The 23529-nt window shown below is 38.6% G+C and overlaps 2 protein-coding genes and 2 long non-coding RNA genes across 8 annotated transcripts in view; 2 read left to right on the top strand and 2 right to left on the bottom strand.

Annotated features, from left to right (window-relative positions):
* The first annotated feature begins 334 nt into the window (after nt 1-334).
* LOC137098751 (uncharacterized) lies at nt 335-3215 on the top strand. The gene is made up of 3 exons (XR_010910637.1): nt 335-609; nt 801-945; nt 3077-3215. It is a non-coding gene; the product is annotated as an uncharacterized lncRNA (long non-coding RNA).
* Nucleotides 2191-6615, bottom strand: ackr4a (atypical chemokine receptor 4a). 4 transcript variants are annotated; one of them, XM_067475310.1, is made up of 2 exons: nt 6335-6615; nt 2191-4095 (listed from the first exon to the last, which is right to left on the bottom strand). In XM_067475310.1, the coding sequence occupies exon 2, from the start codon at nt 4092-4094 to the stop codon at nt 3006-3008; it is 1089 nt and encodes a 362-aa protein (XP_067331411.1). In that variant the 5' UTR covers nt 4095; nt 6335-6615; the 3' UTR covers nt 2191-3005. The 4 variants fall into 4 exon arrangements, with proteins under 4 accessions (XP_067331411.1, XP_067331410.1, XP_067331407.1 ...); XM_067475309.1 differs by lacking the exon at nt 6335-6615 and adding an exon at nt 5359-6264; XM_067475306.1 differs by lacking the exon at nt 6335-6615 and adding an exon at nt 5363-6263.
* A 1497-nt stretch (nt 6616-8112) lies between these two features.
* LOC137098750 (uncharacterized) lies at nt 8113-9260 on the bottom strand. The gene is made up of 4 exons (XR_010910636.1): nt 9107-9260; nt 8729-8769; nt 8480-8550; nt 8113-8329 (listed from the first exon to the last, which is right to left on the bottom strand). It is a non-coding gene; the product is annotated as an uncharacterized lncRNA (long non-coding RNA).
* A 1871-nt stretch (nt 9261-11131) lies between these two features.
* The window catches only part of myripa (myosin VIIA and Rab interacting protein a), a 25269-nt gene continuing 12871 nt past the window's right edge, over nt 11132-23529 (top strand). The window contains exons 1-5 of one of the 2 annotated variants that reach the window (XM_067474249.1): nt 11132-11657; nt 11738-11787; nt 13221-13387; nt 19006-19227; nt 20968-21104. In XM_067474249.1, coding sequence (XP_067330350.1) covers nt 13254-13387; nt 19006-19227; nt 20968-21104 — 493 coding nt within the window. In that variant the 5' untranslated portion in view covers nt 11132-11657; nt 11738-11787; nt 13221-13253. The remainder of the gene's footprint in view (nt 11658-11737; nt 11788-13220; nt 13388-19005; nt 19228-20967; nt 21105-23529) is intronic. The other variant, XM_067474250.1, reaches the window with a different exon arrangement.

The following is a 23529-nucleotide window of genomic DNA, read 5'->3' as shown; positions in this document are numbered from 1 at the left end:
AGAAACGTAAGTTTCAGGCTTTACCAAAAGTCCAGAGTCTACTGTGGAGTTGGTGAGGGTAATAATGATGACAATGATGCCCACGATGAAGACAGTGACCACATTAACAATGACGAGGATCTGGCAGGGGAGTGAAGGGAAGACTGAACTTAAATAGAGGGTGGAACAGGTGCAAACAATGAGGGATAACGAGGGCAAAGCTGGGGAAAAGAACCAAGGACAGGAAGTAAGGAGAAGGGGCCACAAAATAAAAGTCCAGGGACAGGAAGTGCAACAAGACCCTGACAGTTTCCACATGAGACGTACACGTGCTAGAGTATGACCTGCAGCATCACTCCATGAACGATCGCTTGATTTGTTCCAGATGAGATACAGAAGGTTTATGGTATTTTAACTATGTAATGCTGTATTCGTCCAATTGTAATGAGAGACTGTTGTGACGGGGTTGCAAACAAACCGTGAACTGCTTTTACGGAGATGGTTCCAGAGAGCACCGCAAGTGAATTATTAATCTTTTAAAAATGAATTGGCATTGAAAACAACTGTACTGTAAACAATAAAATAAGAATCGGATCTATGAAGAGAATTTCCTCATCACCTCACAAAAAGGTTAGTAGATGTTGTTTATCAGTGTTGTGTGCATCTGTCTGCTCAGATAATCTGTGTGGTGCACATGTGTTTGCCAGATGTTCTCAGCAATTGAGTAAACAACAAAGCTCAGACTCACATGAAAGGGAGCCCAGTCCCACTGGATGTAGATTTGGCACAGAAAAGTAAAAGCCTTATCTTTTCATTTTCAGGACGTTGAGGTCTGCTTCTTGTGCTGAGAAATATACCAGAGAGAGGACAAGTGCCCAGGGCTCCAGCATGGGGAGAGTGAAGAATAAAAAGTTTGGATCTGTTACAATAACCCTTTTCCTTCAGTGCAAACTAATGGACCTACAGGTAGTACTACACACCAAGTGGACACCTCTCCCAATACTGCTTTGAAGCAGTATTCAGGACTACTTCAATTAGGTCTGCTCCTTTAACATATGCTGTCCAGCTATCCAGACAAAGTCTGGGTATCTCTTAATACCAACAATTTGGTGATGCCACCGATAAGTACAATGTTACGCATCAGCAACTTTTAAGATAAATATTAAATATACTTTTATCAAAGATTTTGAAAACAATTGTTGTTCTTTAAAATATTCCAGTTAGAGCAGAACCCATTCAAAGTAATATTATGTCTACTGTGTTCTATAGGCCTATAGGTGCTTCTAGATAACTTAATTAAACTCAAAATATTGTATTCTGTCAACATGCTGCACTCTTGATAGGCATTATTCCATTACTGAAATTGCATAACAAGTTGCCACTTGACTACCCAGAAATACTGTGGTTACTGAAATACTGTGGTTACTGGAACCTTGATCTTTATCAGCAATTTTAAATGTTTGTGTTACTAGTTCTACTAACAAACCTTTCTAACTGAATTTCACCGACTATTTCTTGTATCCAAAACAATATAAGAGCATCTCAGGGGCAATCTGGCTCTGCAATGCACAATGTTTCTAAACCTTAAGAAAAGAATTGGTTTTACAACTACTTAATAACACGAGCTGAGTTAATACTTGACTGTATGAGCCCAGTCACTTGGCTTCAGAGTGATAGCAGAGTCGGATCCTTAGGTTTCAGTTGTGGTTTTGGAGCTACTAGAATTTTATCTTTAATTTTCTTAAGTTTATCATGAATTCTATGTGGCAACAGACACATACAATATACTGTAGTAATTTAATAATACAGTAATTCTTTGAATAACTGTAGCTATAATTAGGATCTGAAAATAGTGGTATCCTGCTTTGCTAGACAACAGTGAAATAAAACATATTATTAAAACCATATAGTACAACTGAGATATTACAGACGAAAAATCATGTATGTACTTCATTTCAGTGGTACAAGCATATATAGTGCATCAAATGGATCAGGATTTAAATAAACTGATCAAAAGCTAAATGAATACTATATTTTTTCAATAATTATTTGTATCATTTGTAGCTGTAGAGTGCATAATGCAGATCATGAGGTTGGAGTGCTGAGCTGATTAGTAATTTGTAGAATGCGAGCAGTGTGGGAGGTAAATGTTTCTTGTGAAATCTAGTCCTCATCTGGATAAAGCATAAACAAATCCACTGAGTCTGTGAACTCATTGCAAAGGGCATTTTTTATTCTGTAGAAAAAGTCTTAACACATTTTACGTTAAATGATAACTGATACAAATGCTTAATGCTGACATGAAAAGTTGTTTCTTGAAGACCAGGATACAAAAGTTGAAAAACAAAAACAAACCTGTTAACAGCATTGTACAGCACTTTTTCTATGACAGAAATACTAAATCCATGTCTCTTTCAGGGTGTTTATCCAGCATCAACACTTTGGTTTATGACCATTGTTAGTGGGTTGTTGGCAAAATATTTGTTTTTCTTGTGGTTTTCTGGAGGAAAAAAACTCTGTCTCATTGATTTGAATAACACTGAACTCAATTTATTTTGAGCTATGATACCAGGAAGATTTTGAATACATTTTTGGTGCTATTTTGTTTAAAGAGGTAAAGTTCAATACTTTGTATATTGTATTGTATTGTAAAATATGCAAGTACAAAAATATGCAAGTAAAGAAAAGGGATTTTTTTTTTAATCAGGATGTAAATCCTGACAAAACATCTGAAAACATAAAAACAAATGCATTTGTAAGCACTCAGAACAACAACAAAAAACAAAACAAAAAAAACTTTGTTTTTCATACAAAAACAAGTTCAGACAAACCAAAATGAGGACTAGAAACCTCATTTTGGGTGTGATGGGAACTATGTGTTACAATATGTTGAATGTTTCTAATGCGTTATGACTTCTATGCTTTCACTGCTACACTTACAATATTATTGTAACACGGTTATTACATCTGCTTTTACTGTATATACGAAATAAGTGATTTTACTACATATAGAACCTAGGCTAGGCTCATATTGAGAATGAGTTGCTCTCTTGAGACACACAGTGGGAGTTAAATGACATCTCTGTCTCCTCTGCAGGACGTCCTCTTCTCCTCCTCTTCACTCCAAACGCCTTGGCCACTTTCACCATGTGCTGCCTGAAGGAAGAACCCACAAAGGTGTAGAGGATTGGGTTGAGGCAACAGTGAGTGAGGGCCAGGCTCTCCGTCACCTGAGCTGCCTGTTCCAAAACTTTACTTGTTCCACAGTGAGTCACCAAAGAATATACTGAGTCCATTGATAGACAGAGCTTCAGTACGTTATAAGGCAGCTGTGTGACCACAAACACTCCCACTACTATTAGAAGAACACGCAAAGCTTTCCATTTCTTGCCTCTGCTCTCTGTAGGGAGGTCCCTAAGTGCTCGGGCCATGCTGCCATAACAGATCACCATAACCTGGAGAGGAAGCAGGAACCCAAGAAACACTTCAGCTATCTCCAGGGCAGCTTTTCCTCCTCTTGCCATAGGTGGAGGGTAAACAGCTATGCAGATATATCTGTTAGATGCCCAAATCACTTCTGAGAGTATTAAATCAGGAAGACCCAGCATGAAAGCTGTTAACCAAACAGCTAAACACACTATCCAACAGTACCTCCGGTTAAACACCTTGTGCAGCCGCCCTCTTTGGTGCCCACCTTGCACCCTGGCTAACGCTAAGAAACGGTCCAGGCTGATGCAGGCCAGCAGCAGCATGCAGCAGGTGAAGTTGATCGTATAGCAGGCTGACACAGTCTTACACACAACCTCCCCCAGCTCCCAGCCCCTCGCCGCGTCCACAGCCCAGAAAGGCAGTGTGAGTAGCAGGAGCAGATCGGCTACGGCCAAATGGGTCAGAAAAGTGTCAGTCATGGTCCGGAGGCGTTTGTGGAAGGCATAGACGGCCACGACTAAGCCGTTTCCTGCTAGTCCCACCACCAGACACACGGTGTACATGATCGGGAGGAAGACGGCGGCGAAGGAACGGATCTCATCCTTCTCACACAAGGTGGGATAGTCCTCATAGCTGAAGTTGTAGCTGATGTTAAAATAATAAGAGTAGTCATCTGAGATGTCCATGCTAATAAGATGAAATGAGAGAGAACATATTGGATTACTTGTCTGACATTTAAACACTATCAACTGTGCTTGTGCATCGATGCATGCTTTAGGTCGAGTTTTCCATTATGACATGTATCACTTTAGTTACATAATACATCATTTTTAATATCAGTAATGTTATATGTGTAATTTAGTTTTGCAAGTACACAAGCCTATTTTCACAACTGTTATAAAGTAAAAAGGATGCTGTATCTTAAAATAATTAGTTACTTTCTCAAAAAAAAAACCTTCTTATGTTGTTAAATAATGACTTAGTCTCTTAAAATGAAAAAACCTTCTCAATATTTTAAAATATCTCCTCATTACTAAGTTAATATTTGGAGAAGGCATGTACTGTTTTTACTTGAAAACCAATCTAATATTGCTGTGTATTCAACATTTGACAAACAGATGTCAAACAGTCAATGTCTGTATTTAATGTTCTCAATATATTAAAGCCTTTAAAATAAGATTTGTTTTACAGCCAAACTATGACAGGATATGGTCCTAAATTAGAGGTGGACATAAACATTCCTCTTGTTCAAGGAAATAAATGTAGAGAAGAAACCCTGCAATCTGCAAATGGTTTTGTGTAATGATTGTGGTCTAATGATGTGGGTCCTCTTGACCCTCTCTCCTCTCCTCTCACCCCACAATTGTCACCACTGTATGACATTAACTCTGTGTGTTTTCTCCCGTAGTTGTCTTTCTCCTTCTCTGTCTCCCTCTCTGTCCCTCTCTGCAGATGTCTCCGCCTTTGAAGCTGCGTGTTTTCCAGTCCTATCTATCTATCTATAGTATTATCTACTGTCTGAAGTTCAGTTGCCGGAAAAGTAGTAAATAGTTAGTAAATTAGGATTGTACATACCAATATGCAGTATAATCTAGGCACAACACATTTTCAGTTGTCCTAAGCTGAAAATGTAACATATCATTTGTATTTAAGTAAAATCTCTTATTCATAAAAATTCATATTACTGAGGCATTAATGTGAATGTAGTATTTTTAAATTGTAGCTATTTGCTGCCCGGTTAGTTATTATTATCACAGTGCAAGCTCATATACTGGGTCTTGCTACTTGGATTCAAACACTGACGTGTCGATAATATGCACTGTAGACCATCTTGAGCAGCCACCAAGTCCTTCTGCAGTTTATAAGAGGCTAAACGGTGATGAGTTACAAAGCAGAGAGGTAACGTTACAGAATGGTAAAACGTATCTACACATTTTGTTCAATACATACTCACGGTGTTTATTCACCTATCTGTGTCGTCTTTTTGCCCAAACTACAGTAAACGCTGCAGTGTGGGGTTTTCTTGGACTGCGTGAGACGAGAGTGCGTTTGCTGTCACAATCGGGAAGCGCGGGTGGGAACTAACGAGAAAATAGCTCATTGAGAGATCGGTGCTTTTTCTGGGACGATGCCGAGATTTTAGCGAAAGGCGAAAGAAGTGATACCAAAGTTTACGAGCAAAGAACGCTAACGTAAGAAAGTTCAGCCTAATATATAATTACAAGTTTAGCTACAATTTAACTACCCAGCACTGTAACAACTACTTAAAGTTAGTCCTACGCTTAACAGCTGCAACATAAAATTTTACATTTATTAACGCATCAATCAATATATTCGGTATTTAAATATACAGAGTTTTTTCTTTTTTCTTCCTTTTTTTTCCTTTTGTCGCGTGAGTTCACGTTCGCCACAGCGGATCATTGTCCGCATGTTGATTTGGCACAGTTTTGACGCCGGATGCGCTTCCTGACGCAACCCTCCCCAATTTCTGCCGGGCTTGGACCGGAACTGCACAGCTGGGGATGGGAAAGGGCGGTTAGGGGTTCAGTGTCTTGCCCAGAGACAGTTAGACATATAGGAGCATAAACCGTGCTCAAACCGTGCAGGGATCGAACCACAGGGTCAGTGGTTCGATCCATGGTCTGGGTAAAACAGCCCAATAAACAGCATTAGGCAAACCTCTAACCTCCGATTATGGGTCGCATGTCAAAGGTACTGTACAAACAATGTCAGTGGTTCAGAAGGACAACTTTTTTTCCTGTATCAAAACCGGTCTGCAGGAGATTGTAAATAAATAAAGTTCAATCAAATATGTAAAAACAATTAAATTTAGTTTACATTCCATTATATGATAGGATTGTAGATAGGCACTTTATTTAATTGTGCAGATTTAATGTGATTACAGAAATTCAAAATCCAGTCTTACCTTTAGTCACTGCTTTGTGTCTCTGACTAAAGAGAAAGGAATCAGCTGAAGCCTGACACAATGACACTTCTGAGCAGAATGACTCAGAGAGAGGGAGAAGTCAAATGACAGGAGACAGAAACCAAATAGCAACCAAATAATTTATTTGAGGTTTATTGAGGATATCTCTTAAGTTTTATGTTTTAACCTGTCTGAGAGGAAAGAAAGTATTTTATCAGCATTTTAACACAGAGATACAACACGAACAATACGCTTTTGCAATTAAAGCCCATAAAATAAATTCATGAATAGTTTAACATTAAGTTAATGATGCATGTGCTGCTTTTCCTAGCAGGCAAAAAAAGAAAACAAGTACACAGACTTGTAAAATGTGTGTAGTGTGCAAAATAAAATGTTGGATTTTAAAATATGCAAGAAATCCTTTTGCAGACACTTTTATCTAAAGAGACTTACAAGTGTGACACACTCAGTGAGAAACAACTTCTATGTTTCACTGTGGGTTGGCAGAGCTTGGTATTGTACTGCTGACCCTGTTGTTAGTGGTCAGCCTGTTTTACTTCACTCACAGCCAACCCCTGTTCTCACTGAAAAGCACACTTGAGGTTCACTAACTGCGTTTTAGTCCACATCCACACCCACAGTGTTTACTTTGATACTATCCTCCATGTAAATCTTCTAGGAATGTGGAAGATTACCATTCACTCCCCCAGAGATACGTTTTTTTAAGGAGGGGGAAAAAAAGCTTCCCTCATTTGTTCTGAGTTCATTCAGGGGTGAGCAGTTGAGCTGCACCATCCGGTTACAGAATAATAAACAGAGGAAATGTTTCACTTTGTCGGAATTTCCGAATACATTTGTTTGAATCCTGTTAGATAGTATTAATAATTTAGAGAATCCCACACATGTGAAGAAGAACCATAGGTGTGTACTGTATACTGTATGTCTATGTATGGCTGTTAGATGGTTATCACATAAGTTACACTCTGCTGACACCATCAGTTAAAGCTGGAACATTTTTTTTTTTACAAACGGTGGCCAAGACTGCATTAACTAAAATTAGTGTCTTACATACAGTAGCAAGGTTAGACACAGTTCAGCGGCTGGAATTTGATTCAGTGCTAACAAAGTTTAGTTTGAGTGAGTTACCAAAAACCAAATAAAAGAGTCCCCTTTTATGGGAAGTCAAAGGAAGCAAACAAAATTAATGTGCTTTGTTTTGCTTTCTTAAGATGACAAGTGCTAACCGGCTATTTTATATTGTTTTTGAAATGATATGTTGCAGTCATAATGGGGTCCAGAGATGTCGTGCATATACAGAATCAGTAGACAATTTAGATAAAGTTTTATTTGTCACTGTTAAGTGATGTTTGAATTCAGCACAGACCAAACTGAACCAGACCTACAGTAGTGGTGCCGAAGCTAAGACATGAGGTTTTTATTGTTAATGTTCATGAGCTCAGAGCTTCATGGTCTAATTTACAGCTACAGCTACATAAATACATTTGATTTGATTTGATGGCTAAAAGACTGCAACAGTGCACTATGATTTTAGGGCAAAAGCAGCTGTATAAACCTGCAAAGTAGCTTCAGGACAAAACCTGGTGAAACTATTTCAGCAATGAAAACTAATAAATTGATTACTCTGAAAAAACTCAAAAACGCAGTTCAATACCATCCCTGTGTCTAACATGCACCAGTGTGGTAACATAATGCGGTAACATAATTATATATGTGCGACATGATGTGAGCAGAACATTGAAATAATACAAGCCCCAATATGTTTTTGTACATATATTTATTTCTGTAAAAATAAAATCATATATGTCATCAAAATATGCTGTAAAGTATCCAAAACACAAAATACATACGTATGTGGCTACTACATATATTTAGTTAGTTCCAATGGATATTATAACTGAGTAACTTCTAGAAGATATATATTCAGTCTTTAAATGTGTCTTCTTTGGACTTTCTTCATCTTTTATCTTCTGATCACTGACATTAAAAAACAAAAGAAGAAGAAGCAGCGTAAGAATAAATATAAGTAACAGTAACAATCAGCGAGTGACCAACATCAGATAAAAAGTTAGTTTTATTCTTTCTCTGCTTAAGTGTTTCCATTGATTTTACAGACTGTTTACTTACATGGTGGATGTGATCTCCCTTTTTAGTGGGATCATGGTAACATAATAGAAGATCCTTGTCCAGCTCGGTATCTGTGGGAAATAAAAACCCAAAACATTAATAACTTCCACTGTATTCATATCAAATGTGTATTTCATTGTTGCTGCTGAGTGGAAATTAGTGCCAATTTGCAATTGATTTGATGTTTTACTGTTGTTAATAGCATTTGTTAGGTGTTCTGTGGAGTTCACATGAAAGAATAAAACTCACCCCCGACGATTTCCTTTCATTTTTCCATCACGCTGTGATTTCTGCAACATATAAAAAGAGTGAGTCAGAGAAGCATTGACAGCTTTAGTTACTAGTTATTCTTCAGATTAAAAATACATCAAATCACCTTGCGATATAGAACAAAATATCAGAGTGTAGTTGCCTTTTTCATCTCTCAGATTTGTAAAGTTGACTTAACTGTTAGTACTTTTAAGCCGAAATATCAGGACTTGTCAACCTTTACCCCAAAAGGACAATAAAAACTGAGCAGATTCTCTCTGTTACAACGTGTTTGACATTTAGACCTAAAGCCTAAAAACACAGTTCAATTAAAGATCTGCTGTAACAGCACCAGAGAAGCTGCATGAATCTTCTTACCTCATTAACATATTTTTGTTGCTGATCATCACCAGGGGGTAGAGCGGCTGCTTCAGGGAAAGCTGTGACCAGCAGGAAAACCTGCACACACAACAGGCACAGCACAAACCGTTTATCCATGGCTGATGAAGCTGAGTTTGATACAGCTGTGAAACACACACAGCTTTATATACTCACTGCCAACTAATCACATCCTTGTGAATAAAGAGGAGGGAATTATGAAGATGCAAAACAGCCACACATTGAAAAAACAAAACAGTTTGCTTACCCATAAGTTGAATTTCATCACACCATGGGCATTTATTATAAAATCTCTGTTGCAATCACTTGTTTGTCTGTATTAATCAATTATACAGCAGGTTGTTAGGTAAAAAGACAGGGGGAACATGTCATATAACACTGATGTGCAGATAAATATCACAGAGATAAAGCTGAATATAAATAAACTATACTGAAAAAATGTTTTATTAATCCTTATGAAGGGATAAATCCCTCTTGGGTAACATTAGACGTGTAATCAGTTCTTGTATCATATGTTTATTCAGAAAAACCAAACAAATAAACCAAATCTTGTCAGTTGTTGTTTCTGGTTTCTGTTATTTTGTTGTGTTGCGCAGACGCTCAAGTGGTCTTCGCGACGCGCATGCGCAGACTGATCCGTAGCTTAACTTTGTGATCAGACGTAATCAGTGACAACGTCGGAAAATGTGCTGTTAGTCAGGGTTTGTATTGGTCCTTTGTCCTGTTTTGACCATAGGAGTTGGACAAATAAACCTAGAAATGTACAAGGTTTCTAAACTAAAATCGAATTTTTTTTTTTTCATCTAAACAGGTTTGTTTTAAGCATGTGTGTTCATCTCTCCTCTGTTCTACGGTGCAGAGTTATTCAACATTTTATTTTTACGAATGGTTTAAAAAGAGAGAATTAACTCCTGTTACTCTGTTGACTTGTCCTACAGCGTCACCTGGTGGACACATGTCCATAAGTGGGGGTTTCTTACTCCATAGGGCTGCTTTCAGATTTAGGTCTAAAAGTAAAACATCTTGTTGCAGGAAGATATGTGGAATCTGAATTGATGTATTTGGAATCTGAAAAGTAACTAGTAACTAAAGCTGTCAATGCTTCTTTCTCACTCGAATAACAAATCATTCCTCCTCTCTTTTCCCCCCTTTCCAAACTAGTTTCCACCCCATTATCCACCTTGTCCGCCCCACATTCTGATTAGTCATGACACTAGTCTGCTTTGGTCTTATGATCATCCCCTAGTATGTGTGAAACCAACACGCAGTATTATGAAGACACTGTGACATGTTGACTGGAGGAATTGGAGACTGAAGTACCAACCCTGGGGATGGTGGACACCCTGCTCTGTCTCCTGAGCTACTTTGTTTGTTTGCTGTTAGACCAAAGCTAACTAGCTCCACCTTGTGGACACTGCAGTACCTTGGAGAAAAGGATTATTATTTATCTACAGTGAAACTAAAACTTATTAACTTGGTAACTTTAACATATCGATAAGTTTCTTATTTCAAGTGATTATGTTGTTTCCCTTCATCTAAAAATAAGATACCTGGATAAGCAGAGCAAATAAAAACACTAAATGTAAATGTCTTGTTTGGCCAGTCATTACTTTTTGGTGGCTGTCTGTCTCACTATTTTAAATGTTCTGGACATTTTTACAAAAAGCAGGACAGATATTTACAGGATTTAAAAACCTCGTGGATGCACGTTTCCTGCCAGTGAACATATACAGCACTATCCTAACAATGTAGAAACACTTGGATAACCCAGCATGAGAAAATGCTACTGTTACTCACCTTTCAAAGTCAGTATTAGGAGCCAAGACTTGAGGAGTCCATGGATGTTGTCAGAAACCAATGACCTGCCCTTCAGCCAAACGCAGCAAACAAACAGTATCAGAGTAAAAAGAAAGTAGAGCTCTTCGTTATAAAAGCTGTATTAATTAAACTAGGATTTACAAACCTGTGCTGATGCCGTCAGAGAATCATTTCATCAACGTCATCAGAATAAATATGTCACCGCTGTAATCGTCCACCTGTCCACTAGTTGCCCTCAGCGAGTTTCTTACCTGCTCCCTGCAACGAGCTGCACACCTGCACCTCATTAAAACCGCAGTGTCCTCTCACTCTCTGTAACTTTCTGCTCTTGTAGTCGTTTTGGGGACACTACCACAGTTTTACCTGCTTACTTTTGTCTCCTATTTGTTACTGTGACGCAGTGACAGAATTCCAAACTATATTTAACCCAATTTTGCGCACCTGTGGACATATATATTTAAATTTCAACATATTTTCCCTTAGGATTGCCTGAAATCTTCTAGTTTTTATTTGGAGGAAGAAAAAGTAGCACTCTTGACGTCTACTTTGTCCACTTTGATGTGTCCAGCAGAGATGTCCACTGCGTTCACTATTTGTCCTGATTTCCTCTGGCTGCGCAGTAAGACCTGACCTGACCACCGCATTCTCAGCGTCAATGAAGGAAAACACTTTAAAAGGACGTCTGGGAGACTTCTTGTGACTTTGGACCGTAGTAAGTTTTTGGCATTGTCTCGCACTCAGTCCACAACAGGATTAAAGGGATTGTTTACGTGTTTTCCCTTCTCTATGCAGCCGCGACAGTGGCCGGCGTTTCAACCAACGAAGGCAACAGAATCACATCGGTGAGTTGCTTTAGACCTCATTTAGTTATGAGACGACAACATGCCAAACAAAAACGCTTTAAAACTCTTAAAAATCTTTAGTATCATTGTTTGTTGTCAGCAGCATGAAAATAATATCCATTAAATCATTTCGTGTGTGTGTGTGTGAGAGAGAGAGAGAGAGAGAGAGAGAGAGAGACTGTTCGTTAGGGAAAATGTATTCTAGTTTAAAGAGGCTTCCATGTTTGTTAAGCATCCCAGTAAATCATAAAAGTGCATTAAAGGGTAGAAAAAGTCCTCACAGTCGAACCAGATGATGTTAATATAAAATTGTGTAGTACTTTTGTTTGTTCTGGAGCTCAACGCGCTTTGCAGACGTCTGCTGTCATGAGTGCGTCTGTCATAGGAAAGTTTTGGCTTCAACCTCATGTCTGAGAGAGAGATTTCCTCCTCAGGAATGCTAATGCAAAAATCCCAATTCCTGCTCAGTGTTAATACCCTTGAATTTTCGTGTAAGTGGCTTGTAGGACGTCAAAAATAGAAAAAAAAAGAGAGAGAGTTTTAAGTGCTGTTCTGTATAATGCCAGCCAGGGTTGTTTGCGTGCGACCTGCCTGGTGGTCTGCAAAGCTGCACAATTAGAGAGAAGTGGCAGGGTGCAGTTTACTTTGAGAGGCACATTTCGTAGTTCTTTTATGAATATTAATGGAGCAGCAGTCAACCACTTTAAAAAAAAAAAAAAATTCTGACATTACATCATCACTGCATCATAAACCATTGTTTACATAGTAGTAGTAAAGGAAATTATGAGTGTCCTTAAAACTCATAAAGTACAGCTAAAATACCTGTATTTCAATCCTAAGTTAGAAGGCCAAGTCAGGATCTGTAAATTATACTTGATTAGAATTCTGCATCTTATTCTGCCGTAATAACTAGAGTTAGAATTGCTTGAAGGGGAGCCCCGAGTAGTGCTGGGCGTAGAAAAAAGTTATTTTTTCTTTTAATGTCATCAACATTGATAATTCTCATTATACTTCACATAGAGATGCTGAAAACCCTGCTGAACTAAAGGAATGTGTTGCTGTTATGATCTATTTATGTAATTTGCAATTCATGTTTCCTTTGTCGGATCCTGTTTCCCACACGTTTGATTTCCTACCAGTCGTGTTCAAAAGACAGATGAAGCCCTTTTTATGAATTACCTCTATCTTTAGTTTTCCAAGCTGGAAATACACTTTACACCTATTAACTTCAGTGGCGTAGAAGTAGAAAAAGGGCATGTAATTGAAATATTGAAATAAATCTAAAAGTGCCTTTAAATTTGTACTTTGGTAGAGTAAACTCCTCCCAGTAGTTTACACCACACCATAAACCTGTCTACCAGTAACATTTTTCACACCTGGAGTTTTACGGTTTTAACTTTTCCTTGATGCACTGTATATTTTGTCCTCTTCAGATGAAAACAACAAGCCGTCTGGTCTCAGTTTGAATGACAGCCAGACGCGTTCCAGTGATGGGCCGGAAGATAGACTTGTCTGGACTAACGGACAATGAGGCCGAGCACGTGCTGCAGGTGGTGCAGAGGGACATGAGGCTACGCCAGAATGAGCAAGAGCGTCTCAGGTGAGTGCAGGGCTGTGTCACAGGTTTGATTCCTAAAACAGCCAGTAGTTGAGTCACAAACTATGTGTGACATGTGATCTGACTGAGCATTTTTGGAGACTTTTTGAGTCTTGAAGGGTTTTGGTTTTATGGTCTTATTTGTATGGTAAAGCAGACATACTAGCTCCTCAGCACAGCAGACAAACACAATTGGGGACTGTCTACAGAACATATTGGAACTTTGAGCAGCTGAAAGTGTGAGATTGTTTCTTCAAAGGTCCATAGAGAAGGTGAACACTGGACATGTACTGGACACGCAACCCCAAAGGTCAATATGCTGGAAAAGAACAGCGACTCCCATAAACATCAGAACAATTTTCTATGACAGTGTATAAGGTAACATCACAGCTTGTTTCTGCTGCCCCAAATTTAAAGGATAATACTTAAAGTTGGACATTTTACTTTAAACCTATAACCACAACAATGACAAATTAAATGTGTATTGCAGATATTCTTTGTTACACATATATGACAGTTAAGAAGCAACATTATCCTAAATTTAGTTCTACCAAATGAGAATAGATATGACTCTAAATTTGTTATAAAAGTGAGTGGACATTTAGAGGATTCTTTCTACTCTCCTCTTCTGGGTCTTTTTGTGAACCTCGCATTCAAGGCATTCTTGATGCTCAGTGGAGATTTCCCATCCTGCCTCTCGGCTCTGTGATCTGTCTTCAAAACGCGGGGCAGGAAGTGACGGCCCTTTCCTGCTGTACTCAGACTAGTTTCCTCAAAACTGCTACGTCTTGTATTCAACACAAATACAACAGGCTTTTTTTGGGGTGGATTTAACGTCTGCGGTGTCTGATCTGACCTGACCTGAAAGCCACACACAATAGTCGGAAATGATTTGTCTGCGTGTTAAACAAAGTCAGTGTTCAGAGGCTCAGATTAACGTGGTTACGTCATTTCACTTTGACTCACTCATTTACTCGTTGTGCTCGATTTCCATAACACTTCCCTCACACAACATTATCCCTGTGCTTACTGTAAGCATCAGGAGACCCAATCAAATGATAAGAAATTAGACCACACACATTAAGATGAACTTAATGGCTGTAATTTCCCTAAGATTTAATAGTACACACGGCCTTGTGGGAATTGGCTGAGGCCACATATTCTGTATTTTGCACTACGATAACAATGTGTTAGAAATTTTTGTAATAGCATTTGGCAATACAGATTATTCACAGGTAGCACTGATTAAACACATGCATTTTGTAAAGGCAGTGGGTGTTAACTGGTTCCAGTTTGGGTAAAACATTCAGACCACTACTTGAGGTGAATAGGGCCCTTTATGGTTTGCAGATCTTCCCTGATCAGTTGCTTTGCTAGTTGGATGTTGCTAGTACGCACTTGCTTGGCAAATATTCTTTAATGTACAATTCTACTTTTTCTTGAAAATATTAATTGAAAATTTAAAATCCATGCACCAACATACAAACATAAAAGGCTAAACATTAAACAAACATACAGTCGGAAACAAGTTAGCTGTAGCATAAGACAAAGCCTGTGGTGTGTCGATACACACACGGCACCATTTCACATCTGCATGCGATGCACATGGTTTGATTGTCTCTGATTGGTTAGAAGGACGAGCCTCGCTCAAAAACCTTTAGAGGTGAATTTCTCAACACTGCTGTCAGTCCTGTTCTCTGAGTATCTGTCAAGAAAGCTTCACTATATTAAGATTAGCATAGCATACGCACCATATCTCTATTTCAAAATAATCATCAAAAAGGAGACTGAATACCATGAGAAACTAATCAGAAAGCGCATAGATATTGATCAACAGTTGATTTGGTGTTTTTTGTTTTTTGTTTTTTAAACCATTGACCCATTCTCAGATGGAATAAGCACTAATACTATGACTTAATTCACTTTGGATGATGTAACTGCAACTATTTGGGTAAATAATTATGCAACATGATCCAAAGTGATTAAGAGGTGAGCTTTCTACTTTTCTAACTTCTTATTTACAGCTACTCTTGTTGTTGTTTACTGTATCAGATATGATTAGATGTGCACTTGACATCGATACCAGTTTCAGGTCTAGCAGATAATTCCCCTGTGTGATAGGATGTATTTCTGTATAATAAGCTTTATAATTACAGCACTTTGAGAATCTAAGCTGCTAAATGATGAGCTACACATTTACAACACTTCTGTTATATATGACACATTCAGGAAAACACCATTTTCAGATGAAGAAAGTTCCTCATGTTGTGCAGGTTGCGCACTTTCCTGCTTCCTATGATTAAGTGAGATCTTATGCATTCAGCTTTTTAATTTCTGCACTAATACCCTCTGAGACACATAAAATTCTGGAGCCTCACTGACTACCAAATAGCAGTGAGTCACAGACAGCGTACTAGAGCTGTAGTTGTAATGTTGATTGTTGCTGCCGCTCACTTTTGCTGTTGCACAATACAGTCCATTAGTTCCTCGTGCACAGAGGGGCTGGTAGTTGACTCAGAGCTGATTGAGACTGATTGTTATATCAAAGATAACTGAAACATCATACACCTCTTTAATACAACGGAACTGTTATAATCAGTTTGGAACAGATTAATTCTCAAACAGAAAGGCTGCAAGTGGAATCTGTAGGATGTGTGAAATTACTATGTTAACCAGCATAAAGGCTTTGAAACATTGTGGTAAAATGATATCCACCCTTGTTGTCCTTTTCTCTTTGCCTATTTATTAGGGCTTCCTAAGAGTGTGCCTCCTTCATTCTTTTATCGGTTTACATAAAACCACCATTTGCCATCTGGATTAATTAAGTACTTTTATTTAGGAGTCTCTGTGTAACATCGTCGACAGGATCAGCCCTCTCTGACCAAAACTTAACATTATTGCCTTAATAAAAACATTGTTTGATGCTCAATTGCTGTATCAGAGATCTTGTTCACTTTATGAATAAATAAGATTTTCAACTTGAGGCTGTTGCTCCATGATGCAAATGGTCACTGGAAAACAAAACTAAACATAACAAAATAAATGAAATGCATCACTACTACTGACACCACTGAAACTGTCACTTAAATTGTCATATCTTTATTATGTTTACAACTGAAAGATTTTGTTTTTAAAAATCCCCACATAACGTCACCAAAGCAATTACTGTAAGTTGTGATCTTTCTGATTTTTCTAACTCTACAACTGTTACAAAAGAGTTTACTTACAGCAAATCTTGTTATTTACAGTACTGTGTGTGTGAAGAAGAAAAGAAGAGCTGTTACTTATCTCAGAGCTGCTCTGGATGAATTGCTGCATCACAGTACATGACCTTGTGGAGGTGTGCAAATTGCAAAACAGACAAGTAGAGTCTGCAACACAAAAACTACACAGGAACGTCCAAAGAAAGGGAAAGAAAAAGCTCATGAGTGAAAAGGAAAACACTGGAAAGAGAGAGATGCTGCATATTTGTGGTTTTTTGTTTTAAGAATCCCTTGTACTCTCTTTACTGACCTCTCCTTGTTAAAACAGATTGTGCATAAGACCCCTGAGTGACCAAAAAAAAGATCTTCGGTGAACAGATTGACTAGGTTGACGATTGTCCTGTAGGTTTCAAATAAGATACAGAAGACTCTAAGAAGAATCTGATCTAGATGCTGGTTGAGGTATAAGCCACTTTACAATTGACTCACCTGGACTGACCGTCAGCATCAGGTGGTTATGGGGAGGAGGTGGGCTGCTAGGGGATGCAGTGAAAATATAGTTGATGATGGTTTAATAAAGTATATGGTTTTTGATAAGTGCATTGTATAAATAACACGCGGATTACAAGCACTTAAAATTGATTGAAACCACTGTAGACAGAATATTCTGGGTCACTGAACTAGAAGCAGTTTTTATAGAACAGTTTATATTTTATTTTAGAAAAGACACTATACAGTGATAAGAAATAACATTATGACCACCTGTACAATTTAATTCAATACAGTACAGCAGCTCTGGCACTAGTTTTACAAGGTCATAATTTCTCAGTTGTTACATTGAAACTGTCAGAAAGGCGATAATTCTACTCTGTGTTTATTATCGAGGTAAAAATGTGTATTTTAAGAAGATGTGGTTCAAATGTTTTGGCCACCTGATTGGTTTTAAATACGGTGGCCAAAACAGTAAAACCACGTCTTCTTAAACAATGAAACACTGCTCAGTCTTTATGATTTATCCACAGACACTGGAAACACGTTCTGTGGTCAGAAAAGTCCACGTTTCATCAAAAGAAACAAAAGGCCCCTTGGATTGTATGAGGAGGTTTTTTAAAATGTTTTAATTTTTTCTTGTCTTATCTTGAAAACAAGATGGTACACACAAGATACTTCAGTGCGTTATAACAAGATGGGGATATGTTTTAGGGCAGATTGTGATGCACTGGGTGTCACCATGGTAAGATCATGGCAGTGATATGTTCATTATCGACGTACTGGGACTTGTCAACATGTCCTGAATGTAGCTATACAAAACACGATCAATGACGTTCCCTGTAAAACAACTTACACGTATTTGCGTTTGCAGTTTAGTCGTATAGGAACATTTTAGGAGACTGAGTTGAGTCTAACCGTAGTCTAGCCGTATGTAAAGTCTTCACATGCCTTTAAACTTACGCTCACAAATAACCCATTCCAGCAAGATTTAAAAAACAAAAGCCAGATTTCACATTTGGGACTTTAGAGACTCTGTAGATCAATGAGGGGACGTTTATCTCTACAAGATTCCACAGATTTTAAAACCTAAACTAAAAATGGACTATTTGTACAGAGGCTCGTTTTTCGCCTCTGTCCTTATCTTGTCAGTCTCCACTAGTAAACGCATATAAATGAATCCGTCATGGCTGATGCATATTCAGACCTGATGTGAAAATAATGTTTTTCAGACCAGACCCAGACCAGCTTCTAACTAGACCTTATGCAGATGTTGGCTCAAGGAATTAAAAATGTTTGATATTTTTCCATCGGGAGCCATTTAGCCTGAAAAACTGCTGCTGTCGAGAAACACACTGATGTATTATTCAGCCCAGCCTCCTTTAACCTTTACATGAGCACAGCAGGTGGCTTGTGAATTAATGCGGAAAGATAAAAGCTCCATGTAAATATTCATACATTTATGAACACAAATTTCTCTTTATGACACTTTAAAGACACCTTGGAATATATAATGTGCATTAAGTGATTAAACTTTTAGGTACAGCTGCTTTTTCAATCAATTTTCCCTTTTGATGGGATGATGTTTACAAGATTGTGAAATGGAATGGCCAACTTTGAAAAACCACTTTAATTTCTGCTCCATTTTCATTAAAGGGGAAGAGGATTTATGGTTGTGCGTCCATCTATCTGCCTGTCTGTCTGTCTGTCCTCATGATAATCAACCTATTTGACACAGTAAACCCATGACTGTTATCTACAGAGATGAAGTGTATCTTCCACTCCTGATCCTCAACACACACATTTAAACTGACTCTCTCTATTTTTAATGTTGTTTAACTCACGCACACACACTCCTAGTTCCACTATCTTTCTCCCTCTAACCTCCCCTTCTCTGTTCCTCCCAACCCTGCCCCCTCCTTCCCACAGTGAGCTGAAGCAGGAGCTGGACGAGGAGGGCAGTCGCTGCCTCCTGCTGTCACGGCAGAGTTGCTTCAACCAGCGCTGCTGCATCCGCTGCTGCTCATCCTTCACTTTCCTGCTCAACCCCAAACGACAGTGCTGCGACTGCCACTACAACATCTGCAAGGCCTGCCGGGTCTACAACAAGCAGGACAAAGCCTGGCTCTGCTCCGCCTGCCAAAAGACCAGGTAGGGTAGTTGGTAGTCTGTGTTCTTGGGTGTGCACCACATACAACAAGTATAAGTTATGAATGAGGTTATGGCATTATTAAGCATATTGCAGTCTTACTGTGCTGGAAGATGGATCCATTTAGCCATAAATAGGCACAACTTATCCTAACTTAAAGTCCACCAAACACACAGTGATGTGTCATATTTCAATTTGTTCTGATAGTAAAAAACATTCCTGTATAAAAAAACAACACGAGCAGTTAGTGTTTTCAGCTTATTTCTTTTATTGATACGTGTTCATTGCTGTCGGCCACAGTGTTTTTCATACAGGTGGCAACAAAAAGACATTTTCCTATTTTTACACAAACTGGTTTACATTTCCCCTCTGCTACATTGTACCCCAAAAACTTCTACTTCACTTCTCTTTAAAGTGATCTGCAGAACAATACAGTGGGGTTTGATGTTTCGTACTAATGGTAATATAATTTTATATAATTTAAATATTCATTCATTTCACTGTGTCTCAGGGAAATGTTAGAAATAATGTTGCAGCAACTTCAATCATCCTTTTTTACAACATTTCACTTCACTTTCACTTTCGGTCAGTTAGAGATTATTTAACTTAAACAAGGAATCACCTTTGACTTTGTCTGGTCTGCACTGCAGTTGTTTGTGTAGATGTCTACGTAGTTAGTAGGTGATACATTCTGACATGACCTTTCTTTTTCTGTATGGCCTGTTCTTCGTGCAAATCAAGTTTTCTGGCTCTCACCTTGATAAAACACAGAAAATCTGCCAAACTGCAGTATTTGCATTTCCAGTTCTTTTGTTCTTCAAAGTTTCTCTCCCAATCTCATTAAGCTCAGTCAGACAAAATAAACGACTTAGTTGTTGAAATATTTCAATCGTGTAACTGTCCAGCTCAAGCATGGAGGGAGTGGGACTGGCAGCGTTGTTGTGAATATGCAGACCTGCTCCTCAGGCACGAGTCCCCTGTTAACAGGCTTTATGAAGCAGCTCCTGTGAGTGTATTGCAAATGATGTGTGTTAGCTGCAGAGTAGAAGCTGCAAATCTGCCTGCAGCTGGATGTGTTCTGTACCTCTGAGTCAAACTATAAAGTGCACAGGTTGGATGAGCTTTACTAGGCTGCAGAGTTTCAGCCCATGCAGAACAATGCTCAAACCTGGACTAAAATCGGATTGTTTATGTCTGAGCTGCATCTGTGAGCGGTTAGATTTGATCTGATTAGTCATACTAATCAATACTTCCACATGTAGTTTCAGTCAATGGTTTGTCAGAGATTTGGAGGAAATGTAATTGTTGATGCAAATCGAACATAAGCCAGGAAGCAAAGTCATAGTAGAAATGTTCTGTCTGTGTAACTTTTAATCGGTGTTTAGTTTATTATGTATCACTGTGTAGAACATACATTATTGTGTTTTGTGCTATAGTATGTGTGTTATTTATATAATTCAGGAATAATGACTCCATATTAAGACTTAATAATATTGATACCAGAAGATAATTGTGTACAGTTCCCCACCTGCTGTTTAACATGAAGGATTTACTGTACCTGCAGCATCAGCATGTGGGGTTAGTGAAAGGACAAAGTCTCCAGCTGCTAATGTCTGTTCATAAATCATATAATTACATTTAATGACTCAATTAAGAGGGATTTCATTTATATTAATATCATTAACAATAATGTCAAGGATTTAAGATAATAGGCTAGGACACTGCTGTCCTGTTTGTCTCAGGTTGTTGAAGACACAGTCATTAGAGTGGTTCTACGCTAATGTGAAGAAACGCTTCAAGCGGTTTGGCAGCGCCAAAGTGTTGAAGACCCTCTACAGGAAACACCTGGCGGAGCACAGTGCACTGTCAGAGCTTACAGGTAAACCCCTCTCTTTGTGAATGCAGCTATTCTCATTAACTTTATAAGTTCAGTAAAGTTTAGGCTAAAAGGTTCCAGCTTAGTGGTCAACTTGGCTCATGCGACACATACATAAGTGGAAACAAACAAAAAAAAAAAAAACATGAGTGCAAGAGCATTAAAATCCAGTACATGGCCAGTTTGTAAAAGAAACGGCGTCTGCTCGACTACATGAACTAGATTTGTGTTTTTTTCTGCTGTCTGATTTTTGCTGTTTCATATTTCAAAACAGTGAAGCACAGGAAGCCGGGCTGAGGATTTAGCTACTGTGTAGCTTTCATCTCACATAACTTCAGCAGATTACCGTGGCTGCTGCCAGACTCCAAGTTTATTAATGTTTGTTTGCTTCCTCTGTATGAGGGAGTCTGTGCTGCTGTACTTGGGTTTTATTATAAAGTATTTAAGCTTTTGTGTGCATGCATTCAACTTCCCTAGTGGTGTCACAAAAATATATTTGGATTTAATGCATGTAGAGCTCTAGTTGATCTATTGCTTTCTAAATCTATGTGTAATGAAATATTAACTATTTTGATCATTTGTAAATAATTATTTAATCAAAAAGGGCAAATTTACTGGTTCCAGCTTCTCATGTTCTGTGAAATTAAGCATAATTGGATTTCCATTGTTAAGTATTTTAGAACCTTAACATGGTCTCTGGTAACCTGTAAAGGATTTTTTTATGCCATTTCATGACGTGGAAAAGCAAATGTTCGATTTCACACAGAATATAATTGGTGGATTGATTGATAATAAAAAATAGACTTATCTTACAGTTTCATTTACCATGTGCATCTTCTGTTTTATACATTTGAGGCTAAGGAACCTCCCAGAAGCTGATATGTGGTCATGAAACTAACACTAATATTTTAATATTAAAAATGAACCGAATGTGTATTTTGACAGAAGTTGCCCAATTAACATCAAGCTTTGTAGACTGGACACATTAGGCAAACTCCACATTTGAAAGTCATTGATTCTTAGGTGTTGTGGTGTATAGTTTGAAATTACAAGATATTGTCCAGAGAAAGCTGTTTCTGTCTGCCACTAGTGTTCCAGGCCTACGCAGCTCAATGGCTTGTGGTGCACATACAGGCAGGGTTAGGGGCATCTTTGCTGCAGCCACCCATGCTGAAAATGCATTCGTAGTACTATACAGTGCCCTGAATTAGTGTGTTCACCCTGCAGCATAAGCTCCCGCATGTAGGTCTAGTCAGGGACAGAGCAGTACAGGCGGTGCAACAAACTCAACAAACGAGGGATTTCAGAGAATTATATGCGTTTTGTGGAGGAGAGGCTGTTGGCTGCACATGACGCAGAGCTGTGACCCGCGCGTGGGAGGACAACTGATGTGTGCTGGCACAAAGCCACCGCTCAGCGTCTCTGATTTATGTAGCTGTGTTTTAACCCACTCTCAGCACTCACTGTATCATACCTTTTTTATTTATTTATTTTTTTATTACTGATTCATCTGTCAAATCCACTGTGCAGAGTCAGACTCATGGAAAGCCCCTGCTAACGTTACTCTGCATAAAAACAATGCTTGAGTTGCACAAATAGCATCAGAATGAATAGAGATGACATCTGGGAACTCCCGGCTGTGGCTATAGGCACCATCGTGTGTGAGGTTTATGATGCAGTAAAACAGTGCTCACAAGAGACATTGTCTTCAGAAGAGCAAAGCAAAAGTACATGACCCTGAGGAACAGAGGATGGAAGCAGGAGAGTAGCCTTCATGTAGACGTGGCAAAATCGATATTAATGTCAAATCACGAATCAGTCTTTTAGACCTTTGTTCCTTTATCTCTTTTTTTGTAAATTCAGTTAATGAATCAGCAACAAAGGGTGATAAAGACAAAAAACTATGAAACCTGGGGATGTCAGACCTCCTTAGGATTACTGGATGCATCTGACAGAAGATATTAAAATAGAAAAGAAGATGCAGCAACGGCAAATTGTTATGCTGGTTTTTCTGACTTTCATCATAAAAAAGTTTGACCTCTTAAAACTGTGATTGCTACATGTACTGTGGGTGGATGCAAACGGTGGATGTGCCTTTATACCACATTTATACACACATACGCATAGGCAGGCATGTTCCACACACGCACACCAGAAGACATGACATTAACATCCCCACAGTAACTGCTTAACAAAAATAGCACCAAGGATGGAAAATAAACAGTACATACAGTCAGGTGTGTATGTATTTGGACAGTGACACAGTTTTGGCTCTGGAAGCCATCGCGGTGGGTTTGGAAAGGAAAGATGCGCACGTGTAGACTGTCTGCTGTAATTTAAGGGTTTGGACTGTGTTGTAGAGGCTTGACAGAGCAACACCAAGGAAGAAAACAAATATCTGGTGAAGTTTGCATTGCAACAGCAAATA

The sequence above is a fragment of the Channa argus genome, chromosome 14, assembly GCF_033026475.1.
Source record: "Channa argus isolate prfri chromosome 14, Channa argus male v1.0, whole genome shotgun sequence".
In the NCBI taxonomy this organism is placed as follows: domain Eukaryota; kingdom Metazoa; phylum Chordata; class Actinopteri; order Anabantiformes; family Channidae; genus Channa; species Channa argus.
The sequence above is the reverse complement of the archived record's forward strand: the minus strand, read 5'-3'. Positions and strand labels throughout refer to the sequence as shown.

Bases quoted from the DNA above. Each gene is read 5' to 3' on its own strand.
- ackr4a (XM_067475310.1), bottom strand. From the start codon at position 4,094: ATGGACATCTCAGATGACTACTCTTATTATTTTAACATCAGCTACAAC.